This window comes from Cuculus canorus, chromosome 1, assembly GCF_017976375.1.
Source record: "Cuculus canorus isolate bCucCan1 chromosome 1, bCucCan1.pri, whole genome shotgun sequence".
In the NCBI taxonomy this organism is placed as follows: Eukaryota; Metazoa; Chordata; class Aves; order Cuculiformes; family Cuculidae; genus Cuculus; species Cuculus canorus.
In genome coordinates this window covers 60,468,659-60,489,742 of record NC_071401.1, presented here as the reverse complement: position 1 = coordinate 60,489,742, position 21,084 = coordinate 60,468,659, and the positions used below count along the sequence as shown (strand labels likewise).

At 35.6% G+C, this 21,084-nt stretch overlaps 1 protein-coding gene across 5 annotated transcripts in view; it reads right to left on the bottom strand.

Annotated features, from left to right (window-relative positions):
• Positions 1-21,084, bottom strand: part of RBM26 (RNA binding motif protein 26) — a 52,771-nt gene that overhangs the window by 16,954 nt on the left and 14,733 nt on the right. Inside the window, exons 5-16 of one of the 5 annotated variants that reach the window (XM_054056748.1) lie at positions 20,564-20,802; positions 19,045-19,305; positions 16,298-16,537; positions 14,673-14,840; positions 14,183-14,323; positions 13,173-13,284; positions 12,241-12,400; positions 10,442-10,606; positions 6,841-6,972; positions 5,756-5,827; positions 2,484-2,612; positions 218-292 (exon numbers count right to left, since the gene is read on the bottom strand). In XM_054056748.1, coding sequence (XP_053912723.1) covers positions 218-292; positions 2,484-2,612; positions 5,756-5,827; positions 6,841-6,972; positions 10,442-10,606; positions 12,241-12,400; positions 13,173-13,284; positions 14,183-14,323; positions 14,673-14,840; positions 16,298-16,537; positions 19,045-19,305; positions 20,564-20,802 — 1,894 coding nt within the window. The remainder of the gene's footprint in view (positions 1-217; positions 293-2,483; positions 2,613-5,755; positions 5,828-6,840; positions 6,973-10,441; positions 10,607-12,240; positions 12,401-13,172; positions 13,285-14,182; positions 14,324-14,672; positions 14,841-16,297; positions 16,538-19,044; positions 19,306-20,563; positions 20,803-21,084) is intronic. The other 4 variants (XM_054056749.1, XM_054056750.1, XM_054056751.1 and 1 more) reach the window with 4 other exon arrangements.

Genomic DNA, 21,084 nt, shown 5'->3' with positions numbered 1-21,084 from the left:
TCCAAATTAGGCAATTTTAACTAAAATTGCTTAAGTTTGTAGCTTAAGTGAACTGACAAGACTAGTTAAGATTAAAACTCTACACTTTGAATAATGCAATAGCAGCATTCTAAAACAGTGCTTATTTTATAGGTCAGTTTTGTAGCCCATGCTTACAACTCTAAAATATTTTAGAGAAGTTAATTGAGACGTCACAACTGAATTGCTAACATCTTACCTTTTGAGTTTCAATGTGCTTCTCTAAGATTTCTTGTTTCTTTTTTCTCACATCTTGTTGAAGTCGTAAAGCTTCCTAGAAGCACAAAAAGAATTACAGAAAGTTTCTAGATTTTGAAAAATAATGCCAGAATAATATACTATACCTGACAACTATACAGTAGTAACACAATAATAGGGGAAAAAATATTAACAGCAACTCAAAGTTCCTGTTAATAGCCAAGATGGCCAATATTTCAATTATGTTTTGGAAAATAATGTATCACCACATTAGTGAAAGATCTAATGACCCTTCTTAGCTAGATCTATACTGGGAGGGCATCATTACTTCTTGCATACAAAGTAAGCCCTTACACAATTCCACTGAAAGCTGAAACTCAATATAATATGCTATAGCAAAAGGTAAAACATACAAGAGTTTGAATGCGCAAGGACAGTACCTTGAAAGCAACTGAAAATCAAATCCATCATTTACAACACATTATTCAGTACAGTTACAAGCAAAATGAACGTGTATTCTATTATCTAAAATTAAAATGTTACCCAAAGAAACCCATCTCTTTTGTATCTCACTACTGTATCTGGGAAGTGACAAGTACTACCACTGAATCTGCTAAAAACAATCTTGATGTTGCAATGGGCAAAATCAAAATTAAACTTGAAATTTTGTGACACATTGCACTCAGAATGAGGAGGAGATGCCACAGCTGCTTTGCTCAGCTCCTACTAAAGCTGCTTGAGAGAAAGCAACTGCTTCTTGCTCTCACTTACAGAACACAGAAGTCTTAGATAGCAGGACACTTTCAGTAAACAACTATGAGCTTTTATGTAATTGAATAAAAGAAGGGAGGCAGAAGATAATTTTGCACCTCTAGATCACCAGTCACTTGGGGTCAGACTGGAAGTGACTACCTTATACAAAGAATGTAAATGCACAACAGCCATAAAAAAACAGTAATAAGGTTTGTGTATGTCTTCCAAAATACTGACAAGTTCTGCTGCATGAAATGTTAGTTTTGCAATACAGTGTGCCATCAATTTTCTGAAGGGAAAGGAAAGATAAGACAAAGGGATGAATGCCAAGAAAAGCTAGGGAGACGAGTAAAGAAGGGAGTTGGTCCCACAAAATCATTGTTTTACCACAAAATCAGGTACTAGTATACTGAAATAGAAATCTCTCAAGAGAGAAAGGAGCTCAAGAGTACATGACAAGAGAGCCAATTCCTTTAGCAGGTCTTCAGTGTCTTCTGCCAAACAACTCCTACAGCTGCTATTATGAGTCAGTAGTTTACAACAAGCCTTTTGCCATTTCACAGGTACTTAGCTTCTTAATTTGACAGGTAAAGGCTCTAATTGCAAAAAAGCATGTTTTAGGGGACAAAAATGAAATGAAATCCCCAAATTAGAAGTGATTTCTTTCAAGTCTGGACCAGCGCCACAACTGATGTGCAGTTACGAACTGCTATTTGAAATTATATTTCGCATTAGTTACAGAAGTTTACCAGTAAGGTAAAATCTTTACCCGTTATACTGCTTTCAATACTTATGTTTGAATCTAACTTAGTGTTGCACTCTTAATTTGTGGTTTGAAACCAATAAGATAAACATTGTTCTATATTTAGCTTTTCTAAATAAGAATAAACCTGAAGAAGGAGCTTTACTAGGCTCTTTTGAAAATTTTCATCAAGCTAATCTACAACTGAGTGACGCATTCAAGGCCAAATGCATTTTTTGCATTTCCTCTCTAACATGAAAGAAAAAAAAGAGAAAACCTAGCACTAGGCAAAAAATAAAAACAGATACAGGAGAACTATAGTTTGGAAACAAACTGCAGAGCCATATAGTTCTCTAAAGTGAAGAAAAAGTTCTGGTCAGAAATACAAAATACACTGAGAATAAAGGCCAGTTTAATGATAATAAACCCTTCCAAAACTGGCCTTTAAGAGAGAAGAACAGTGACAATACTATAAACCTTTCTCACTCATGATTGACAATTCATGCCTCCACATGGAGATTTGCTTCCAGGAAAAGAAGTGTTTCACATTTTGAACTTCTGGAGACTTTTAAGCCTGCTTACACTACCTGAACATACATGGACAAAATAATGCAACAACGCTGAATTTTGTCTTTTGAAACGAAACCATTATAGCGGATTTAATCTTTTAACTAGTTTTGTCTATGCTCTTGAGATGAATATACATAATGCACTAACTCTACTGGTCACAAATTCCCAATCTAGGTTCATTTGATAAAGAAGTATAATTTACCTGTTTTTTCTTCTGTGCTTCATTAGAGTCTAGCACGGAAGTGGAAACAACAGGCAAAGATTTCTGTGCTGCCTTCAAAGCAGCAGGGTTGTACACAGTTTTTGTCAAGCCAGTAGAAGTGGATAAAACCTATAGGAGGAAATCATTTTATTTTTTTGCCAGTGAATTTCAGTTTGTTTTTTTTAAAAAAACACCGTGAGTGCTTAATGTGTCTTTTCTTTTGTCTGTTTTGATGATACGGAAGATAAAAATTTGGTGTAGCAGTTATATTTGCAATTCTTGAAGTTAAACAATTTTATAGAGGCAGCACCATATCAGATATATAAGAATTATAAACATCAGATTATAAATACTTTCCTTTTAGATTTCATATATATTGCCAAATTTCAAATACCTGAAATTTTACAGATTTGAACATAATTAAGGAAATAAGACAGATTTTTCCCCAAATTAATTGAAGTTTTTCTTCTTTGTTTCGAAGTTTAAAATACAATTTTTCATGTCTGCATGAATTTTCCAAGCAAAAACTCAAATAATTTCAGAGACTAACGTCCAAAGTAGACACAGTAGTTCTTTTTCAGGTGCAGTTTTTGCAAAGTAGAACTTGCACAATCAACAAGAAGTAACTCAAGTTAAGGGATGTTCAACATCATACAGCAAAGGAAGAGACTCCTTTGTGTCTCTGTTCTCTTTCCTACATTTGTAGTGAGGTATGAAATTTTTACAGGACTTGCTGATAACACAGTTTTCTGCTTTATAACCTCTCAAATACACTATGTACACTTCCACAATACCTGAAGTTTTGTATTATTCTCTTAGCACGTTCCTTAAAGGACATTTGTATTGGCCATGTTAGTATTGAAAAATCCACAGCTAAGCACTATAGATAATATAGTCATGATCTTGTCTGACTTGTTAGCAAAGCACAGCAATTACACAATCAGTAATAATCAAAAAAAATCAGCACCATTTCCCGGAGTTTAAAAAAAACTTTATATATGTGGGAAATCAAAAGATTCATGCAGAGTCTATCGAATAGTCACCATGCACTCCATAAAACAGACACAATGCCCACGAACAGGAGAAAAAGAGACAGCCAAGAAACATTAGAAAGATAGAAAAGATCAAGAGATCAGAAGAATTTACAACAGAACACTTTGTACAAGAGCGTTTCACTTTGTTGTGCTGTTTATACTATTTTCCCCCCCCACAGTAAAGTATTTTCTAGAGTAGGCAATGCAGAGAGGAGAACAAAAAAAAAATTCCAAGCATGTCAGGGGTCTTTTAAAAAGGTGATATAAAACACTCTACAAAGACCTTGAAAAAGGACACAAAAGATTTTCTCCTTCGGCTTTTTAAAGTAAATTAATGTATGCACATCCCAATCATATGGTTGCTATTACAAAGTAGCTTTAGGACAGGCTACATAAAAAACAAAGAGGATTAAGCAAAGACAAAACTATTGACACACTCCTTTTGCGCTAATACTGTGTTCATGGCAAAGCGAACCATGCTTCCTCATCTCTTCTAATACAAGGAAAGATGCTGCAGCACGTCTATCTGCATGAACTAATACAAAAGAGCAAGAAGCAACACAAAATTTCTTCTAAATATCTTAATAACATGTGAATCCCTTCACAAGTTCATGAATTGCAAGTCTCTATACATGTATCTTAAAGGGCATCACGACAACCACTTCCTCTCTTTTTCCTCCTGCTCTTTTTGAAAGCACAGCAATCAACTTTCTCACTGAAAAGTTCTTGTCAAACGCTGCTTTCAGACAGAAATAAAAAACTGTATCTGATATGACATTTATGTTTGACAGCTGTCAATCATCTAATTTATAAAGGTTATAGAGCATTATTACTGCAAACTAAGCAAAGTATTTCCTCTAATGGGACAGCAGTAGGTAAGACCAGGTTAAAACAAGTTTCAGTTTCCGACCCTAGTAAAAATGCTGAAGAAAACTGCTGCTTCACAACTAGCCTGAACAGCCCAGCAGCTAATGGAAATCAGTCTGTGCAATAAGCTAATCACAGTACAAAGCCATTGTAACATGAATTAACTCTTTCCATACAAGTATTTCGGAATGACTCTTACAGAATCAGAAAAAAAAATATTTCTACTCAAACTGAAGCAAATTTCCTATTTCTTAAGTATATAGTATGTATGTAAAATGTAGTTCTAGACCGCACAGTAAGATAGTTATCTGTGACTAATTCAGAGCAACAAGAATGGAACTCAAACCAACAAAAATATAGGCACGAATCCAAAATCAGTGCATTTAGGTTGACTGCTGAGCCTGAAGCGAGTCAAAAAGACATCCTCTGCAATTACAACTCAACTTCAAGTATTACCTTTGTATGCCAGGCATACAATAGTCTCTTTGGAGTGAATTTCACTTGTTAGATGCCACTAAATGCATTAATTGCCATATCATAAGGAAGTGGGGAGTGGGTAGGGAGTGGAAACGCAGTGCATGTTTCATTTATTCCAAGTCAATCCAATTCCCAACAGAAAACATATATGCCTAGACAGGGGAATATTGTTACCAGGTAGAACTTGCTGTCTTTCTACCAGAAGCCTTCTCAAATCAATGTTATAAACACTAGGGAAGCCTGTCCCCTAAGCTGCTAAATAGATCTGGAAACATGCATCATGAACTATGCTACAAAAGTAAACACATCAACAACTCTGAGTTCTGAAAATTGCAACCACTGGGCAAAACACACAACCACAATTCTGATGCACCTTTCTCACCGTAACCCTCTTCCCCCTTTTTATACTGATTACTTTCCACTTTTATCTATTCACAAGTACTGCAAATTTTAGGATCAAGTAAGCCTGTGAACATTTACAGCATCACCTTTTAAAGGACAGAAAAGCACTAAAACTTTTTTTTTATACAAAGACTTTCTATAGATTCATATGTAGTGTCAATTATTGTAAAAAAAATATTTCAATGTTAGTCTAACAGCTCAGGATCCTTGATCATATCTACTTATTTTCAAAACTGAATAAATGGAAGCTACTCTATTAAAGCAAAAATCACAGAATAGCAGCTTTTGTCCTAGCATATTTTATTAGTCTTATAATCATTTAGCCATCTGCTAATCTGAGTTTCAACATATTGTACTGCATAGAACTAACCTTTAACAAATAACTTTATTCACAGTTATGAAAAACTTAATATCAACACCAGCAGTTATATAATAAAATTTATTCTACTTAAATTATATGTGTGAGGAAGAAAACATGAGACAGTATCTTACCTTTTCAGTTGTTGGAGTGACAGGCTTTGACACAAAACCCAGTCTATCCTTCACAGATAATTTAGTCACATTCTAAGAAAACAAAACAAAATTATAGTTCAAATATATTTTACTTTATAAATATTTGACTGTTCCCTGTATAATTCCAAATGTCAGGGATTTAGAAAAGAACATATGTAACTCATAAAATCATACACTTTTGAGCAACAGTATAAGAAAAACAATGTTAAAGCAGTAAATAAAATGAATTTTAGAGATTTGATTTTACAGTTAATATACATCTATAAACATACTGGATAAGACAAAAATAAAGCCTAATTTGGATTTAAAGATCATACTACATATTTTCTGTGAAGCCATGACATGCTAGCTGGCAAAGGTTTATCTACACAGGCCCTTGTAAATACACTTCAGTTTTTGTGGGTTTTTTATCTGCTATTTGCAGGCATCAATTGCAGAAAGTTGTCATTTAAATTTAAAGTACAAATGTCTTCTGAAGCATGGTGACCTTCCTTCTCAGAACTACAGTAGCGGCACAATGCTACGACTGAAGCATAGTAAAAACTTCAAGGCTATTCCTAATGGGAGTAACATGCCAAACCATCACTATTCATATGGTTACTATAGTCTTCCTTGCACTAAGGGTGATGTACAAGAATTAAAAACACTTAGATCCTGTCCACTAGTCTCTAATAGTTTTAGCTGTTTAACAGGTACAATATTAGAAAAACAATAGCTTTAGTTCTTTGGATAGAAACCAACTTTCCTTTCAAATCTGAAACCTGCAATTTAACAGAACATTACTGAAATATTTTCAGAGTTTTGTTTCGTTGCCTTTTTTAAAAAAAACTAAAGAAAAAAGCTATGATACTAAAACCTAAGTATTATGCCTGGATAAGAAAGTCAAATGTAATTATACTGAGAAAAGCATTACTATCAAAACAACACCCAATCAAATTAGATGCATTTATAGGTATTAAAAGCATACTTGCACTATCAGAGTAAGCGTAAAAGATACATTCATACACCATGAAACCTGTTACAGAAAGAAAAAAAGCAACTGTTTTTTTGACTATCATACATACCTGCGTAACTTCTGTATTGGCACTCTGTGCTTCTGCAGGTTCAATATTGCTTGCAGGTACCGGACCCAATCGCTCCTTGACTGATTGTTTCACTACTGGTAAACTAGGCTGCTGAACTAAGGGTTGTATCACCTGCACCACCACCCCACCCCAAAAAAAGCATATGATAATATTAACAACAAAAGGCTGTTACATATGTAGCACAAGAAAAACAAGAGAAATTGTTGCAACAGCATTTAGATTCACACTTCTTCCTTTCCATCATTCAATAGCTTTTTCATCTGATGGCAAAAATAAACACTTCATGAGATTCAGGACATTACATTGATTATTTGTGTAGTATATACAGCAATAACCTCTATTTTGCACCTGCAGCTCACAGAAGTGATCAAACAATTCTGGTCTATTTCTGTTCATCATGTCTACTTAAACTATCTTAATAGTTTAATAACTGAATAAAAAGCAGTAAACGTTTTTCCAATCCCTTTCATATACCTTTCATCATCAATTGCCTAGTTTTGGAAAGGTAGAAAACAAACTTATCATAAACACTCTCGCTTTTTACAGCAATATGTCACCTTTCATCTCTTATGTGTTTAACTTGGACAAAATAAAAAAAAGAAAGGAGGATATGGAGACACCTTCATAGGACTGAGAAAAAAGAAAACAAAGCAGCTAGTCTTTAAACCTACCATGGATATGCCCTGACAGCTAACACCTTGCCTTTTTATCTTTGACAAAACATGAAACACTTAAGACAAAAAAAATGCTTCCAAGCAAGCCTCCTGTCATATTTATGACCCTCAAGAGGTCACCTAATCCATTCCTTCACTCCAGGGCAAAGTCAGCTATACCTAAGCCATTACTGACAATATCCATCTAGTTCTTACAGATCGCCAATGAACGAGGTCCTATCATTTCTCTAGGCAAGTGTTTCACAGTATCCTTTGGCATTAGAAAATGGTTTTTAATATCTAACCTAAATCTCCTGTGCTGCCTTTAAAGCCCACTACTTCTTGTTTTATCTATCACAGATATGGAAAGCACATTATTTCTGCTTCCCGGAAGAAACCTTTTATTTGATGATTTACTACGGTTGATTCCTGCCATCTTTACTGAGCATTTTCACTCCTTTCAGAATTTCGACAGTAAGAACTTTCCAAAGTAATCCTGCTAAAGATACAGCAATGCTCACAAATTGTACAGAACCATATACTACTGCAGGGACAACTTAAAAAAACTATTTTATACTGAAAAAAATTCAAAAGCCTGTCTTTAGTGCCCAACAGAAAAACAGTCAGAAACCGTTTTAAATACAGGTGAAATTAATTCTGCTGTAATTAACTACTACACCAGAAATCTTGACGAAAATTCAAATACTTACACTACATGAAGTACTACAAGAGAAGAGTTTCCGCACTACTTGTAGATATGGCACCAATGAAAATATTCATACTACTAAAATGCTTATGAATTAAAAATACCTGTTTATGGACTCAAAAAAATTATAATTGTTATATTTTGGGACAGAAGAACATGAAAGCACTGCTGTTAAAAGTTTTAATTTCCTGTTCAAATTTTTCTCGTCACTGTGTGCCCTCTATCACCCATACACGCTTCAAATTGTAATCTCCTGACATGTGCTCAAAGCTCTTCTTCGTGAAGTAGGTACCTTTAATAACGTCATCTGGTATCAAAGGGAACTCATCCTCAAACTATCAAGATTAACTTGCCAAAAGTTTTGTGCTGAGAAGCTAGTTAGTAACATCACTAAAAAAATGTAAGACTACTTAAAATTCATGCTTTGCAATGTCATAAATATACAGATCAGATACTTGTTTGGAAATACACTGTTAATACTCCAAGCCGGATAGCATAACCAGCAAATAAGCTGATGGCTGTAACTGTTGAAGCTATCCTTCTCAAGAGAGGTAATGTTTGCATGAATGTAAATTACATACTCCACTGCCCTCTTCTGGCAGATGAGGTGTAAATCAAGATTAGAAAATAAATATTTTCAATAGCTCAAGTTCAGATCAAACATCAAGGATGTTTATAAATTTGCTTCCAAACTCAAACCTAAAGGATGATAACTGGGGAGACAGCAAGATGGGTGTGGTTAAAATTGCATTTTTGTAGACAAAAAGTGGGGCTTTTTTTTTAAAAAAGGAGAGAAATTACCTACAGCAGAAAGCTGGGTCATTGATTCTGAATGACGATTACGGTTATCATCCAGAGCAGAAGGAATTTAAAACTCAAAGCAGCAACAATTTAAAGAATCTTTTAACAACTCATTTCTTCATTACATCAGCATGGATAAATAACTGAGCATTTCTCCTACAGGGCTAACTTTGTATTTTTTAGGCGTAGGATGTATTGTCCCACACTGACAGCAAGCTCAACATAGCAGGACACGTAAGTATTTAGAACGACTTACTACCCCAGGAGCTAACCAACAAGGCACTGTCCAATAACCTACACGGCCTGGCAGAATGCAAGTTTTCTCTTATGTTTGACCAGAACCCCTATGCCTCCTGATGAATATGCTTTGGCTTGCCACAATTTACAAATGAAAGTTTCACAACACTAACTGCTGCTCCATGATCTTAAAAAGCTGCCAATGCTATTATACACATGACAACTACCAACAGGTGCTCCACTGCGCAATTCAATCCAAAAACGTAGAATAGAATAGCTCAGTTGGAAGGGACCTACAACGACCATCTAGTCCAACTGCCTGATCACTTCAGAGTTAACCAGAAGTTAAAGCATATTAAAGGTATTATTCAAACGTCTCTTTTAAACACTGACAGGCTTGGGGCATCCACCACATCTCCAGAAAGCCTGTTAAAGTATTTCACCCTCCTCTCTGCAAAGAAAAGCTTCCTAACAGCCAGTCTGAACCTTCCCTGGTGCAGCTTTGAACCTTTCCCACACATCCTGTCACTGGATACCAGGGAGATCAGTACCTCCTTCTGCACTTAAAAATTTAAAATGTCCCTGATCCATGTCCACAGAATTAGCCTCTCTAATGCAGTATTCGTATATCTGTAAATACGTAGAAGTAGCTTTGTGTAAAACAAATTTTATTACTACTTTTATTAGCAGTATATCTGCTCATCAGGAAAGGAAAAAGAAGACTGAAGAAAACAGCGCATTTTGGAAGACAATGAAGACTGTCTTTCAAGAAATTAAACAACTCTGCTTTCTTAAGAAGGAAGGAAAAAAAAAGCCTCTACTCATTAAAGCATAATATATGTTATTATCAGACGGCATCACCAAACCTTGCTTCACATGAGATAACAGAGCCGAGTTCTCCGTAAGTCATAGAAAGGCCTTCTATAAACACTTCATTTATGGTTGGACTCGATGACCCAGCGGGTCCCTTCCAACCTAGTGATTCTATGATTTGTTTTATCTCACTAATAAACTCCTGAACCTTGTCTCTGAGGTCCAAGTATCCACAACTGAAGAATAACTTAAGGAAAATAATTACATGAAGTATTCATTATTTCAGAAGCACTTAGTTTGCTTTCTATTAAAGATCTGTTTCAGATGTTTAAAACATATTTCACATAACATTCTAGATTGGATCCTCTACCTTCTGTGCAGTAGCTTGGATTTGCGGTGCAGTGCCTTCTCGATGCCAATAAACTTTAATGAAACGATTATTTAATACTGCTTCTGTACTTGATATAGCTTTCTTTGCTTCCTCGTGTGTGGCAAACTGAATAAGAGCACCTTCCGGATCACCTTGATATGCAACCTAAGATTTAAAGCAGAACAAAACTTGATTTTCAGGTGTCTTGATTATCATAAAATTACTTATTTCAAGGCTCACAAGCTTACAGTTCAAACCAAATATGGGCCATTAGATAAATACTTCCCATTCATGATTCTCTTCAACATGCCTGGCATGATGAAGCAACTTTGATATTAAGCTAATAAACTTTAAGAGTAGTTAAAAAATCCAAAACAAACAAATAGAAGTAAAAAAACTCAGTCAAACAGTATTTCTAATCGCTAATATGAGTTGTTCAGAGTGGATCAGTTAATATGTGTCCTGTCTAGTATCGGAGCTAGACAACAAGGTCCATTTTGGTTCTCCTCCTTTCCTTTGACCATCAACATATTTTCAACACCTCCAAAGGATTAAATTATACCTTCTGGAAGAAGGCTATAGCTTGCACAAACTATCTCTGTATCTGTGTCTCTCTATACATATCCACACATAATTTTACTTGCCTTAAACTATGGAAAAGCTTCAGAAATATTTAAGAGCACTTAACAGAGCTTTTAATTCCTCCAGTGTTCAGACAGGCAAAGGAGGTTTACACTGCACTGTATCAGTACACAAATACTGACCTCTCCATTCAACCTCTCAGTGCAAACAAGAAAGTGTACATAAAAACATAAGCTAGCATCTGAAATGTGTTCATAATGAAGCATGATGAAATATCAGACTGAATAGCTTAGAGACTGGATATGAAATATCAACACTAACCATAGAGCCTCCAGTATGTAACATCAACATAAGCTAGGCCTTAGATCATAGAACCATAGAACATAGAACAGTTAGGGCTAGAAGGGACCTTAAAGATCATCTAGTTCAAATCTCCCTGCCACGGGCAGGGACATCCCACTAAATTAGGCTGCTCAAGGCCCCATCCAACTTGGCCTTGAACACTTCCAGGGATGGGGCATCTACAACTTCCCTGGGCAACCCGTTCCAGCATCTCACCACTCTCACAGTGAAAAAATTCTTCCTGATCTCCAGCCTAAATCTGCCCTTCTCCAGTTTGTACTCATTCTTCCTTGCTCTATCACCACAAGCCTTTACGAATAGCCTCTCCAGCTTTCCTGTAAGGCCAAGATCTTTGCATCTCTTTTGTACCCTTCTCTAACTGTTTGCTGGATTCAGTTTATAAATATATGTCAGTCATATACACCTCAAAGTAATTATATGGGACCAATTGCCACTACTATGGGACTAGAAAACAATTCTATCACAAGGACTTCTTTCTGAATGAGAAATACAGGTTTTCTGTATTTATAATTTATTTCAAAAAATACAAAGGGTTTATGATATCACATCCAAATCTGTGAAAAGGTGTGAAGGAAAAACATTTCCAATAAATTCTCAATGTTTTAAACAACACATCTTAAAAGTCATATCTATGAGGAAAACATTTGTTCAAAACCTAAAAGATGACTAGAACACATCATTTCTGCTTCTTCAATGACAACTGCATTAGAAACAATGAGATCATGTTTAAGAAATAAATCATGAAAACAGTGAGAAGAGTTTCAAGGGCACCCATTACAAAAACTGACTCTTCTTTCAGCTTCTACCTCTATTATTAAGCCAAAGCATACTGCCTTCTCTTTGTTGACTCTTACCTGCAAGTTAACTAAGTTCCCAAACTTACTGAAGTGCTCATTAAGTTTGCTGATATTGTTGAGTTCCGGGGGAATTTTTCTCAGTTCAAGTTTTGTATTTTCATTTCCAAATTGTACCTTCTTCTGGAAACCTGGACTATTTGTTCTGTTAAAATTTTGCCTGCAAGAAAGAAAAAATCACGCCAGAAATCCATAGCAAGCTAGCAAACACAATGTTAAATTGTATATGCTTATGCAGGAGCACGTGTGTATGAGAAAGATCTGCAGACTTAAAACAATTTTATAAAATCATAGAAGACTACAGCACACAGGCCCACACAGCAGTAGTATTCCCCATCAACGCGCATCATAACCCAGTGCATAAATCTGCAAGATAATTCACAATAACTTGCTTGTGTCTGTAAGTTCTGACTTTCACACTGCTTCTCTCTAAAAACTATTTCTCAGCTACTCCATGGAAACTTCCCATCAACATTTCAAATTACTATTAATTCAAGGCTCTTCTTAGTCCCAGGAATCTCTTAAAATTCCTTCCAATCTTTTGTCATCCCAGGTACCTATGGACATCCCATACTACTTCAGTAATATACCTAGTAACTCAAACCAAAACATTTCACATTTCAAAACTAAAACCAGTCATCCCTAACAAGCATCATACTGCAGCTTCTCTGCATCTTAAATCATTCCAGCTTTCAGGGAGTAGATCTCTGTACCATCCACAGCAACTTCAGCTATCTCTATACTGCCTTTGAAAGAAGACAGTCAAATATAGATCACTCCTATAGCGCGATTTATTTTAGCACAGTCAGCTTAGTCACAGTTTAACTTGTTTGCAATTTGTATGTATCTATATATATGTATGTTTCAGATTACAGAGAAGAGCTCCACAGAACTCCAACTATTAAGCCAATTTCATGTCAATGATCACTCACTTGTCAAACCAAGTCTTCTTTGTAGGAACTCCACCATCCCCCGCACCAATCGTTCTTTTCCTGGATTCAGCATCTACTACTATTCTCATACTACTTTTATTAGGAGGTTTTTCTGTAAACAGACAAAAAGATTTTGCAATATTTCTTTTAATTTTCCGTGTATTTGATTGTTTCTTGTTCAAACTGAAGAAGAAAAGTCTGACCAAGATTTATTAACTATCAACAGATGCTGTGATGGATGAAAATACCTAGTAGCTTTCCTTTTTTACAGTAATATCACACAAAGAAAACAGAAGATGTGTGACAAAATATGACTGCATTTGAAGATTCACAACGTCTCACAAAACACGCTAAGACTCAGACCATTTCTGCTAACATCTCTATTATACTATTAGATGGCACACAAAAATGCTTATGATAGAGAAATGTACACTACTCTAGAGTATTAACACCTCCAATCAAGATTGTGGGAGAAGAGTGCCTCTTGCTCAGAAATAATACTGGGGGACTCCTCACAGAAAAGACACCAACAGAAAGATAGTAAGATTAAATACATACAAATATAAACACAACCACCTTAAAAAAAAAATCTGGTTTATCCCTCTTTTCTCATTTTGTGTGCTGCTGCTTCTTCTCAGGGCCACAGGATCTATGAGGTTAATAGTCCTGCGTAACTGTCTGCTATCAGATAAAAATAACTCCTTTCTCTCTGCAGCAAAAATCATCCTAAGATTCTGTTACAGAAATATCAACTTTTCTCTCTATAAATAGTGTACAAAGTCACCAGTTAGTAGCCAAGTGTAAACTACTCAATACTGTAGCAAGAGATTTCTTTTTACCTGTAAAAATGCACACACAAAACAAGTATAATTATCTATTCAATTAAACTTTTTAATTCCAAAAGATTCTCAAAAATACAATGCTTTCCAATAGCACAATCTCTAAAAACTGTCTAATTCTGCATTGATATAAGAAAATCAGTTAAACTAAGTATAGCTTTGAGAGCATACCTCTGGGTGGCAGATCCATATCACCTGATGTGAGTCCTATCAAGTTTGGTCTTTGGGCATGTACTCTATGCCTATACATAGGTCTTGAAGTATTTGTTATACTTGGAGCTTCTGGATTATAGCCATCTGTGTCGTACGTTTCTGGTAACAAAGAAATTGTCTAATTAAAATAAATTGCAGTTAAAACCCCTAAGGTTTTAAACAGAATATTTAATTTATTACAAGACACTGTTACAACGGAAGAGTTACATGACAACTATCTTAATAAAACTACCATGCCAAGTTTTCTGCTTAAACACAATGAAAATATTATTCCACAGTCAAGATTCACATTTTACATGCAAATTTTACTTCTGTCCTGAACCAAGTTAGAAAAGAAGCATCAAGTTACTGTCATGATGTAAATGATGAAAACTTATTCTCGCAAACTATGAAATTATCTCTAAAATCTACAGTATAGTATGAATCAATGTTATTCTATTTAGCAAACCTTGTGGGCAAAGCCTCAGTACTACACCTGCTGTGAAAAGAGAGGGTGGAGCAGGAGGCGGCTGGTGATGAATACCCGTTGTAACAACAGTAGGAACTGAGCTAGTTGCCGAGTTTGGGGGGGCATCCATACCAGCAGGCTGCAATGGGGGAAGTGGGGGGGGTGGTCCTGTCAAAAACAAAGGAAAACACTATATTTGTTTACTATCCATTAAGCTTACATTACACTCAACTCATAAGGAAACCTATCTCAAATGTTCTTATGGTTATTTAGAAAAAACAGAGTGAGAGGGCATGTATACAGACATGATGCTGTGCTATTCACTCATGCGAAACCATCCCCACCAGCAGATGACTCAGAACTGAGGTTATACACAAAAGCATTTGAACAGTTTAACATTTCTCTAAACGTTCTCTTTCTGTAAGCAAAGCTGAATCACTATATCAGAATATATCATCACTGACACAAGATGTTCAAAGCGATATAAAACTCCCTTCAAGGAACAAATTCTCTTTTTTAATAGTGTTTAACAAAAATATCCTAGGATAACAATAGATAACTGGATTGAAATTATTTTTCCAAACACCCAAGAAGAAACTTACAACTCTGGTGGAAAGTCAAAAGGACCCTCCTTAAAAATGAGAGGCATTTTTGGTTCCTTGCTTTAACTTTTTTTTTTCCTTTTACAAGTGACACTTACAAAGCCAAGCAGTCAGGCTTGACCTTCAATTTAATCATTGGCAAAACCAGGTTTTAGAAAAAAAAATACCGGGTCACATATTTTGACTTTCCATACATATCTGAAAATATGTGAGGCAGAAGCCATCACCTAGCAATACAGTTACTCTCCATACTAAGTGCAATAAATACATTCAGATCTTAAATAAGCTATCAAGTGGAAATGAAACAATTGAAGAAACTTCCAAGAAATAACAAATATAAATTCTTCTTGAGTTAACTTACCAAGTGTGACATCCAAGTTAATAATAAAAGCGGAAGCAATAGTCACATAAAACTAACAAAACAGTTTTAAAACCACACAAGGGAACCAAATACTGAACTGCTATTTTATACATGAAAGCCAGACACACAAGTCTTGATGTAATTTTTAGAATTTGAGCCCAAGCGCTTTCCAATGAAAGAGTTAACAAGCTGGACAGTTTCTCTTTCTTAGTGACTTTAGGAATTTAGTTTCAAAATAAACAACAAATTACATTTTCAGGTGTAAATCTGATGTGGTCATGAATTCTCTTTCATTTTAGTATTACAAATAAAATGTCAAATATCTGTTGTTTCCAGCATTTCCCCTTCTCTTCTAACAGTAGTCGGCCTTGGACAATTTCTATAAAACTCAACGAACTGAGTTCTGCCATGCCATGCTTTTGCTTAAACACAACTAAAATATTAGACAGTCACTTTAAACATGTAAATTTCATAAAAATCAACTTCGCAACAATTACCATGAAACCAAATCACTTTGGGATAGTCTACGCTATGCCATAGTAGAGTACAGTACAACTTTCTATAATATAGTTGGCATTCTCAAAACAGCTTTTTACACTGAGTACAACCCAAGAAACATCCAGGCTCTTCTAGTACAAAAACGGGGTTCAATCTTCATTTACCTGTTACAGGTGGAAGGCTGGGTGGTAAGGGGCCTGGTGGTGGTACTGGAGGTCTAAGGTTAACAGGAGGGGGACTCAGAATTGGTGGAGGAGGAGGAAGTCCAGGAGGAGGTGGTCCTTCGACAACAGGGGGTTGTGCTGGAAAAGGCAGAATGCCAGGAAGATTCACATCTTCTACCACTACCGGATCACTTCCATGATCAAAAGGGCACATGTCTCCTCTCATACAGAAACCCTTTTCTGAAACAAATCCAAAAATAACTGTTGTTACTATTCAATAGCTGCACTTTAATTCAGATAGATAAGAGATGATGTGTAATGCAACAGTCAGAAGCTTCACATATAAGCAGAAATTTGTATTAGAAAGCAGAATTGACCATTTAACTTATTTTAACAGCATACAGGAAGACTGCAGCAACATTGTAGCAGAATAAATACAGGTTTTGGATTTTTCTTGAAGAACGAATTATGCACTGAATTGTAACAAAACATGAAAGCAAAGAATGAAATCTGAGCATCATCACAACAAACATACGCTGCTTTTAAGTAAAAGGTACAGGCCCTGGGACTGAGGAACTCCTAGTAAAGTTGGAAGTTAATTAGAAAGTTCCAACATCAGCAATATCAATATTTTTTTTTTATTTTACAATTATTTCAGGAAGAATAAAAATACTTTATCATAGTTTAATGTGATTCTGTAAGAGCAGAAAATCTTGTTATGTAATATGTTGTATATATACATACAACATACGTAAACATTAAATATACAAACAATAATACATTAGTTTTCTTTTACATGCAAGTACAACATGGGAGAAGATCCAAAGGAGGGACGCAAAAATGAACAGAGGGCTGGACCACCTCTTCTACGAGAAAAGGCTGAGAAAGTTAGGGTTGTTCAGCCTGGAGAAGAGAAAGTTTCAGGGACACCTTGTTGTGGCCTTTCTGTACTTAAAGAGGGACTATTAAGAAAGATGGGGACAGACACTGTAGCAACAGGGCAAGGGGCAATGGTTTTAAACTAAAGGACAGCAGATTTTGACTAGATATCAGGAAGGGCTTTTTTTTTTTTTTTTTTACAGTGTGGGTGATGAAACACTGGAACAGGCTGCCCAGGGAGGTGGTAGATGCCCCATCCTAGAAACATTCAAAGGCAGGTTGGACAGGGCTCTGACTAACTTGATCTAGATGAAGATGTCCCTTATTACTGCACGCAGCCAGGACTACATGACCTTGTAAGGTCTCTTGCGAACCAAACCATTCTATGAGTCTATGACTATCTGTTAAACAACAGCACCCACAAAAAAAAGTTAAATTAAAAAAATACAACATAACGCAATACGAGGGGAAAGCTCAAAACATCTTCCAGTTAAATACGGAGAAAGATGAGTGTCCATTTCCTCAAAACATCATGCTAAAAAGCAGTTTGTATTACCTCACCTTCAGTAATTGCTCTTAGAAACTTAGAGTGTGAATGAAAATACAAGTTCTGCAAAAAATCAATTAGAGAACATGAAAGTGCAGATAGGAAGAGCAGTATATTGGAACCAACCAGCCACTGAAGAGAGCAATGATCTTATAAATTTACAAGAGAGGAACAGCCACAAGAAAAGCAAGTGGAAGAGACATCTACCAAGATATTTTAGTAACAGAAACAACTTAAAGAGGAAAAAACAGTAAAAATTTGACAAGAACTCTATGACAGTATTCCAACACATTACCATTCAGTTCACGCTCAGAAACTGGAAATAACAGTATAGAAGACAAACTGTTAAGAACAGTTTCAGTGTCATGCCTGGAGATGTCATTTCAAAAGCATAATACTCTGCATCTTTTGTTGCTTCCTAAAAAACTCGCAGAGCTGGCAGAGCATGACACAACATTCTGTAGCTCAGCTTGCATTAGAAGCTTTGCACTTCAAAACAAAACTACACTTTCACAACCCTACTCACTCCACAGTATTGCCACGTTGTATCCTGGCAAAGCTATTCTTCACAGCTGCCAACACCTGAGAGCTAAGCCTCCCATCTTCTTTACTTAAAGTAACTCCCATTATTATTCTAATCAGAGTTCTGAATGTAAACTGGCCTAGATCTTAAACTCATCATCACTGTATACAACAACAAAAACCCTAAGAAAAAACTTCAGGGAGAAATTTAAACTCTTTTGAGCTAACATGTCAACTAGCTGAAATTAACTAAGTCACTGCCAACTGAAGAAGCCTCGTGTGGATTTTGACACAAGACACGCAAAAAGATAGCTTAAACAGATAAGCACAAACTTTCACTCAATTCTAAGAAACACGCTGAAAAAAATGGATTAAAACAATTCTGGGAAGTTGCAGCTCTAGACCGTTCTAAATAAAATCTACCTCTTAGATAGGATGGAATAAAAAAATGTCAGTAAGATGCTAATCATGCTCAAACTGTCAAATACAGTACTTGGCTTGAACGTGACAGAAGTCAGGAAAGCTGTATAACATTGGACTTTCTATTGTATTTTTAAAAATATAACACAGTGCATTTCATCTATATAAAATAATTCTAGTAACTATAAATACCAAAGACTAACAAAACTGTCCAAAAGCTACGTGATTAAAAAGCAGGATAAAATTCATCTTCAAGAATTGTGCAACAGAAAATACACAGTATTAAAAGAGACCCAGAAAAGCAAGGAAAATTATCTTAATCTTTTTTGAAAGGGGCCAATCATAGCTGCAGGAAGCAATAAAAAAAATACAGACTTACCATCATAATCTCTGCAGCGTTTCTTTGGCAGCGGAGGTCTTCCATAAGAGTTGTGGTCCAGCTGCTCTTCATGGAACTCTGACCAGCTTTCAGTAGTGTTATTTCCATGATGAGCAGGAGCAATCACAGTAATAGTGCTGCTCAGTGTAGGGACAGGGTAGTGGCCAGATGAAATATTTGTCACAGAAGAAACCGGAGTGTAATTGTTCTCTAGTGGATCTGTTCTATCCAAATCATATTTTGGCTTTCCCAAATCCCTTTCTGTAAAAAAATAAACCAAAACAAACCCCACCATAGTTATTTTGTATGATTCCATCTGCACATTTTCAACATAAACAGCCACTAACCTATGGTTAGTATCTTTATTCCACATCTATTCAACACAAAACATAAAAATGGTAATTGACGCGTTCTACGGGTTGCCCAAAGTGACTGTAAAGTCACACCCATGGAGTTAGTTACAACCCAATTGGACAGAGTCCTGAGCAACTTGCTCCACTTTACCTGCTTTGAGAAAGGGTGTTGGACTAGATAGCTTTCAGAGATGTCTTTCAGCCTCAACTATTTCATGATTCTACATTCCAAAGGTTTAATTAAAAAAAATAACTATCTTTAAAGTACATACTCAATCACTGGGCTATTTTAATAGCAGCTATACCCACAATTAAAGCAGAAACCCTATTTAACTTCAAGCAGAGCACATCTTCTGTAGTAACGAATTTATAACAACAATTCCAGCTGGAAAATTATTCTGAATAAAGGGAAGCAATGACAAGAAAAAGGTATCCACAAATTGAAAATACTATAAAAGTTATACATCTTTAATGTTTCAAGACACTGTTATTGTTGAATCTTTGCATTGTTTATCTTCATTTTGTCTGCACAGAAATACTTAGCCACATGCAAGGCTTTGTCATGAGTGGAGAAATAACAGTACTTGAACAGTGTGAAACACTCCCAGTCAGAAACAAAAAAACAACTTGATCTTTTATTCTAAATACATACTAAGTAGTCTCTTAATTTTCTAGTATTATCAAACAAATTGTAAGTATCCAGATTAAGACACAAGAGTTCTATTATAAGTTAAATCGGTAGGCTTAAACAACCAAACATTATAGGAACAGTAATAAAAGTGTCTTTAAGATGGCAGATAAGTGACAGTAAAACAGGGTTTTCTTAATGTTCTTAAGAAAAAGAGCCAAAGGTTCCACTATAAGACACTGTCTATACGATGTAACAATAAAATATACGTAAAATAATACTTAAATTAAGATTTAATCACATTGCAATCTTGATTTTTCTGCCTCTCTTACACTGCTTAGAAATGATCAACAGCATCAAAAGCATTAAAGAAGAATGGAGCGAAAGATGCGACAAGCACGGAAAACAATCATAAGCCTTATTTCCACAGAAAACTAAGTTAAAATTGAACAAAGAAACAAGAATAATAGAGGACATTTTGATTCATCTTTAACATAGCGTTTAAGTTTAGTGTCTAAATTTTGTAGGCAACATTCACCGTATCTTAGAGACCAACTGTTGCTACCTCTGCTTCGTGTTCGGCTCCGGCTTCTGCTCCGGTCTCGATCCCGATCTCGCAATCTCTCTTTGCTCCAACTTCTACTTCGACTCCTGCTGTAGCTTCGACTCCTCCCTCTTCTTCTGTTATATCGATCCCTATAGGAATCTCTTCTAGGTGGATTTCGGTCATAATCTCTCTTACGAGAACGTTCGTCTTTTTTCCTTTCATCACGGCTTCTAAACATGTAATTTCATAGGTTAATAACAAGAATAAGGCACAATTTAAAAACTACTATTAAAAAAACTTAGGAAATGGCAATGGAAAATTAGAAAAGCTAGAAAGCTACAAAAAAATTAGAAAAGCTACAAAGGGAATTTAGCTATGGCCTTTCCTTCCTTCTCTGAAGATTTCTAATTTTTTTTTTTTTGTTGCTTATGCATTCTATTTTTACCATCCATAGGATTTTAGAATGCGTGTAAAATAATTTCTGCCCAACAGCACACCTTCCCAAGCTGGAA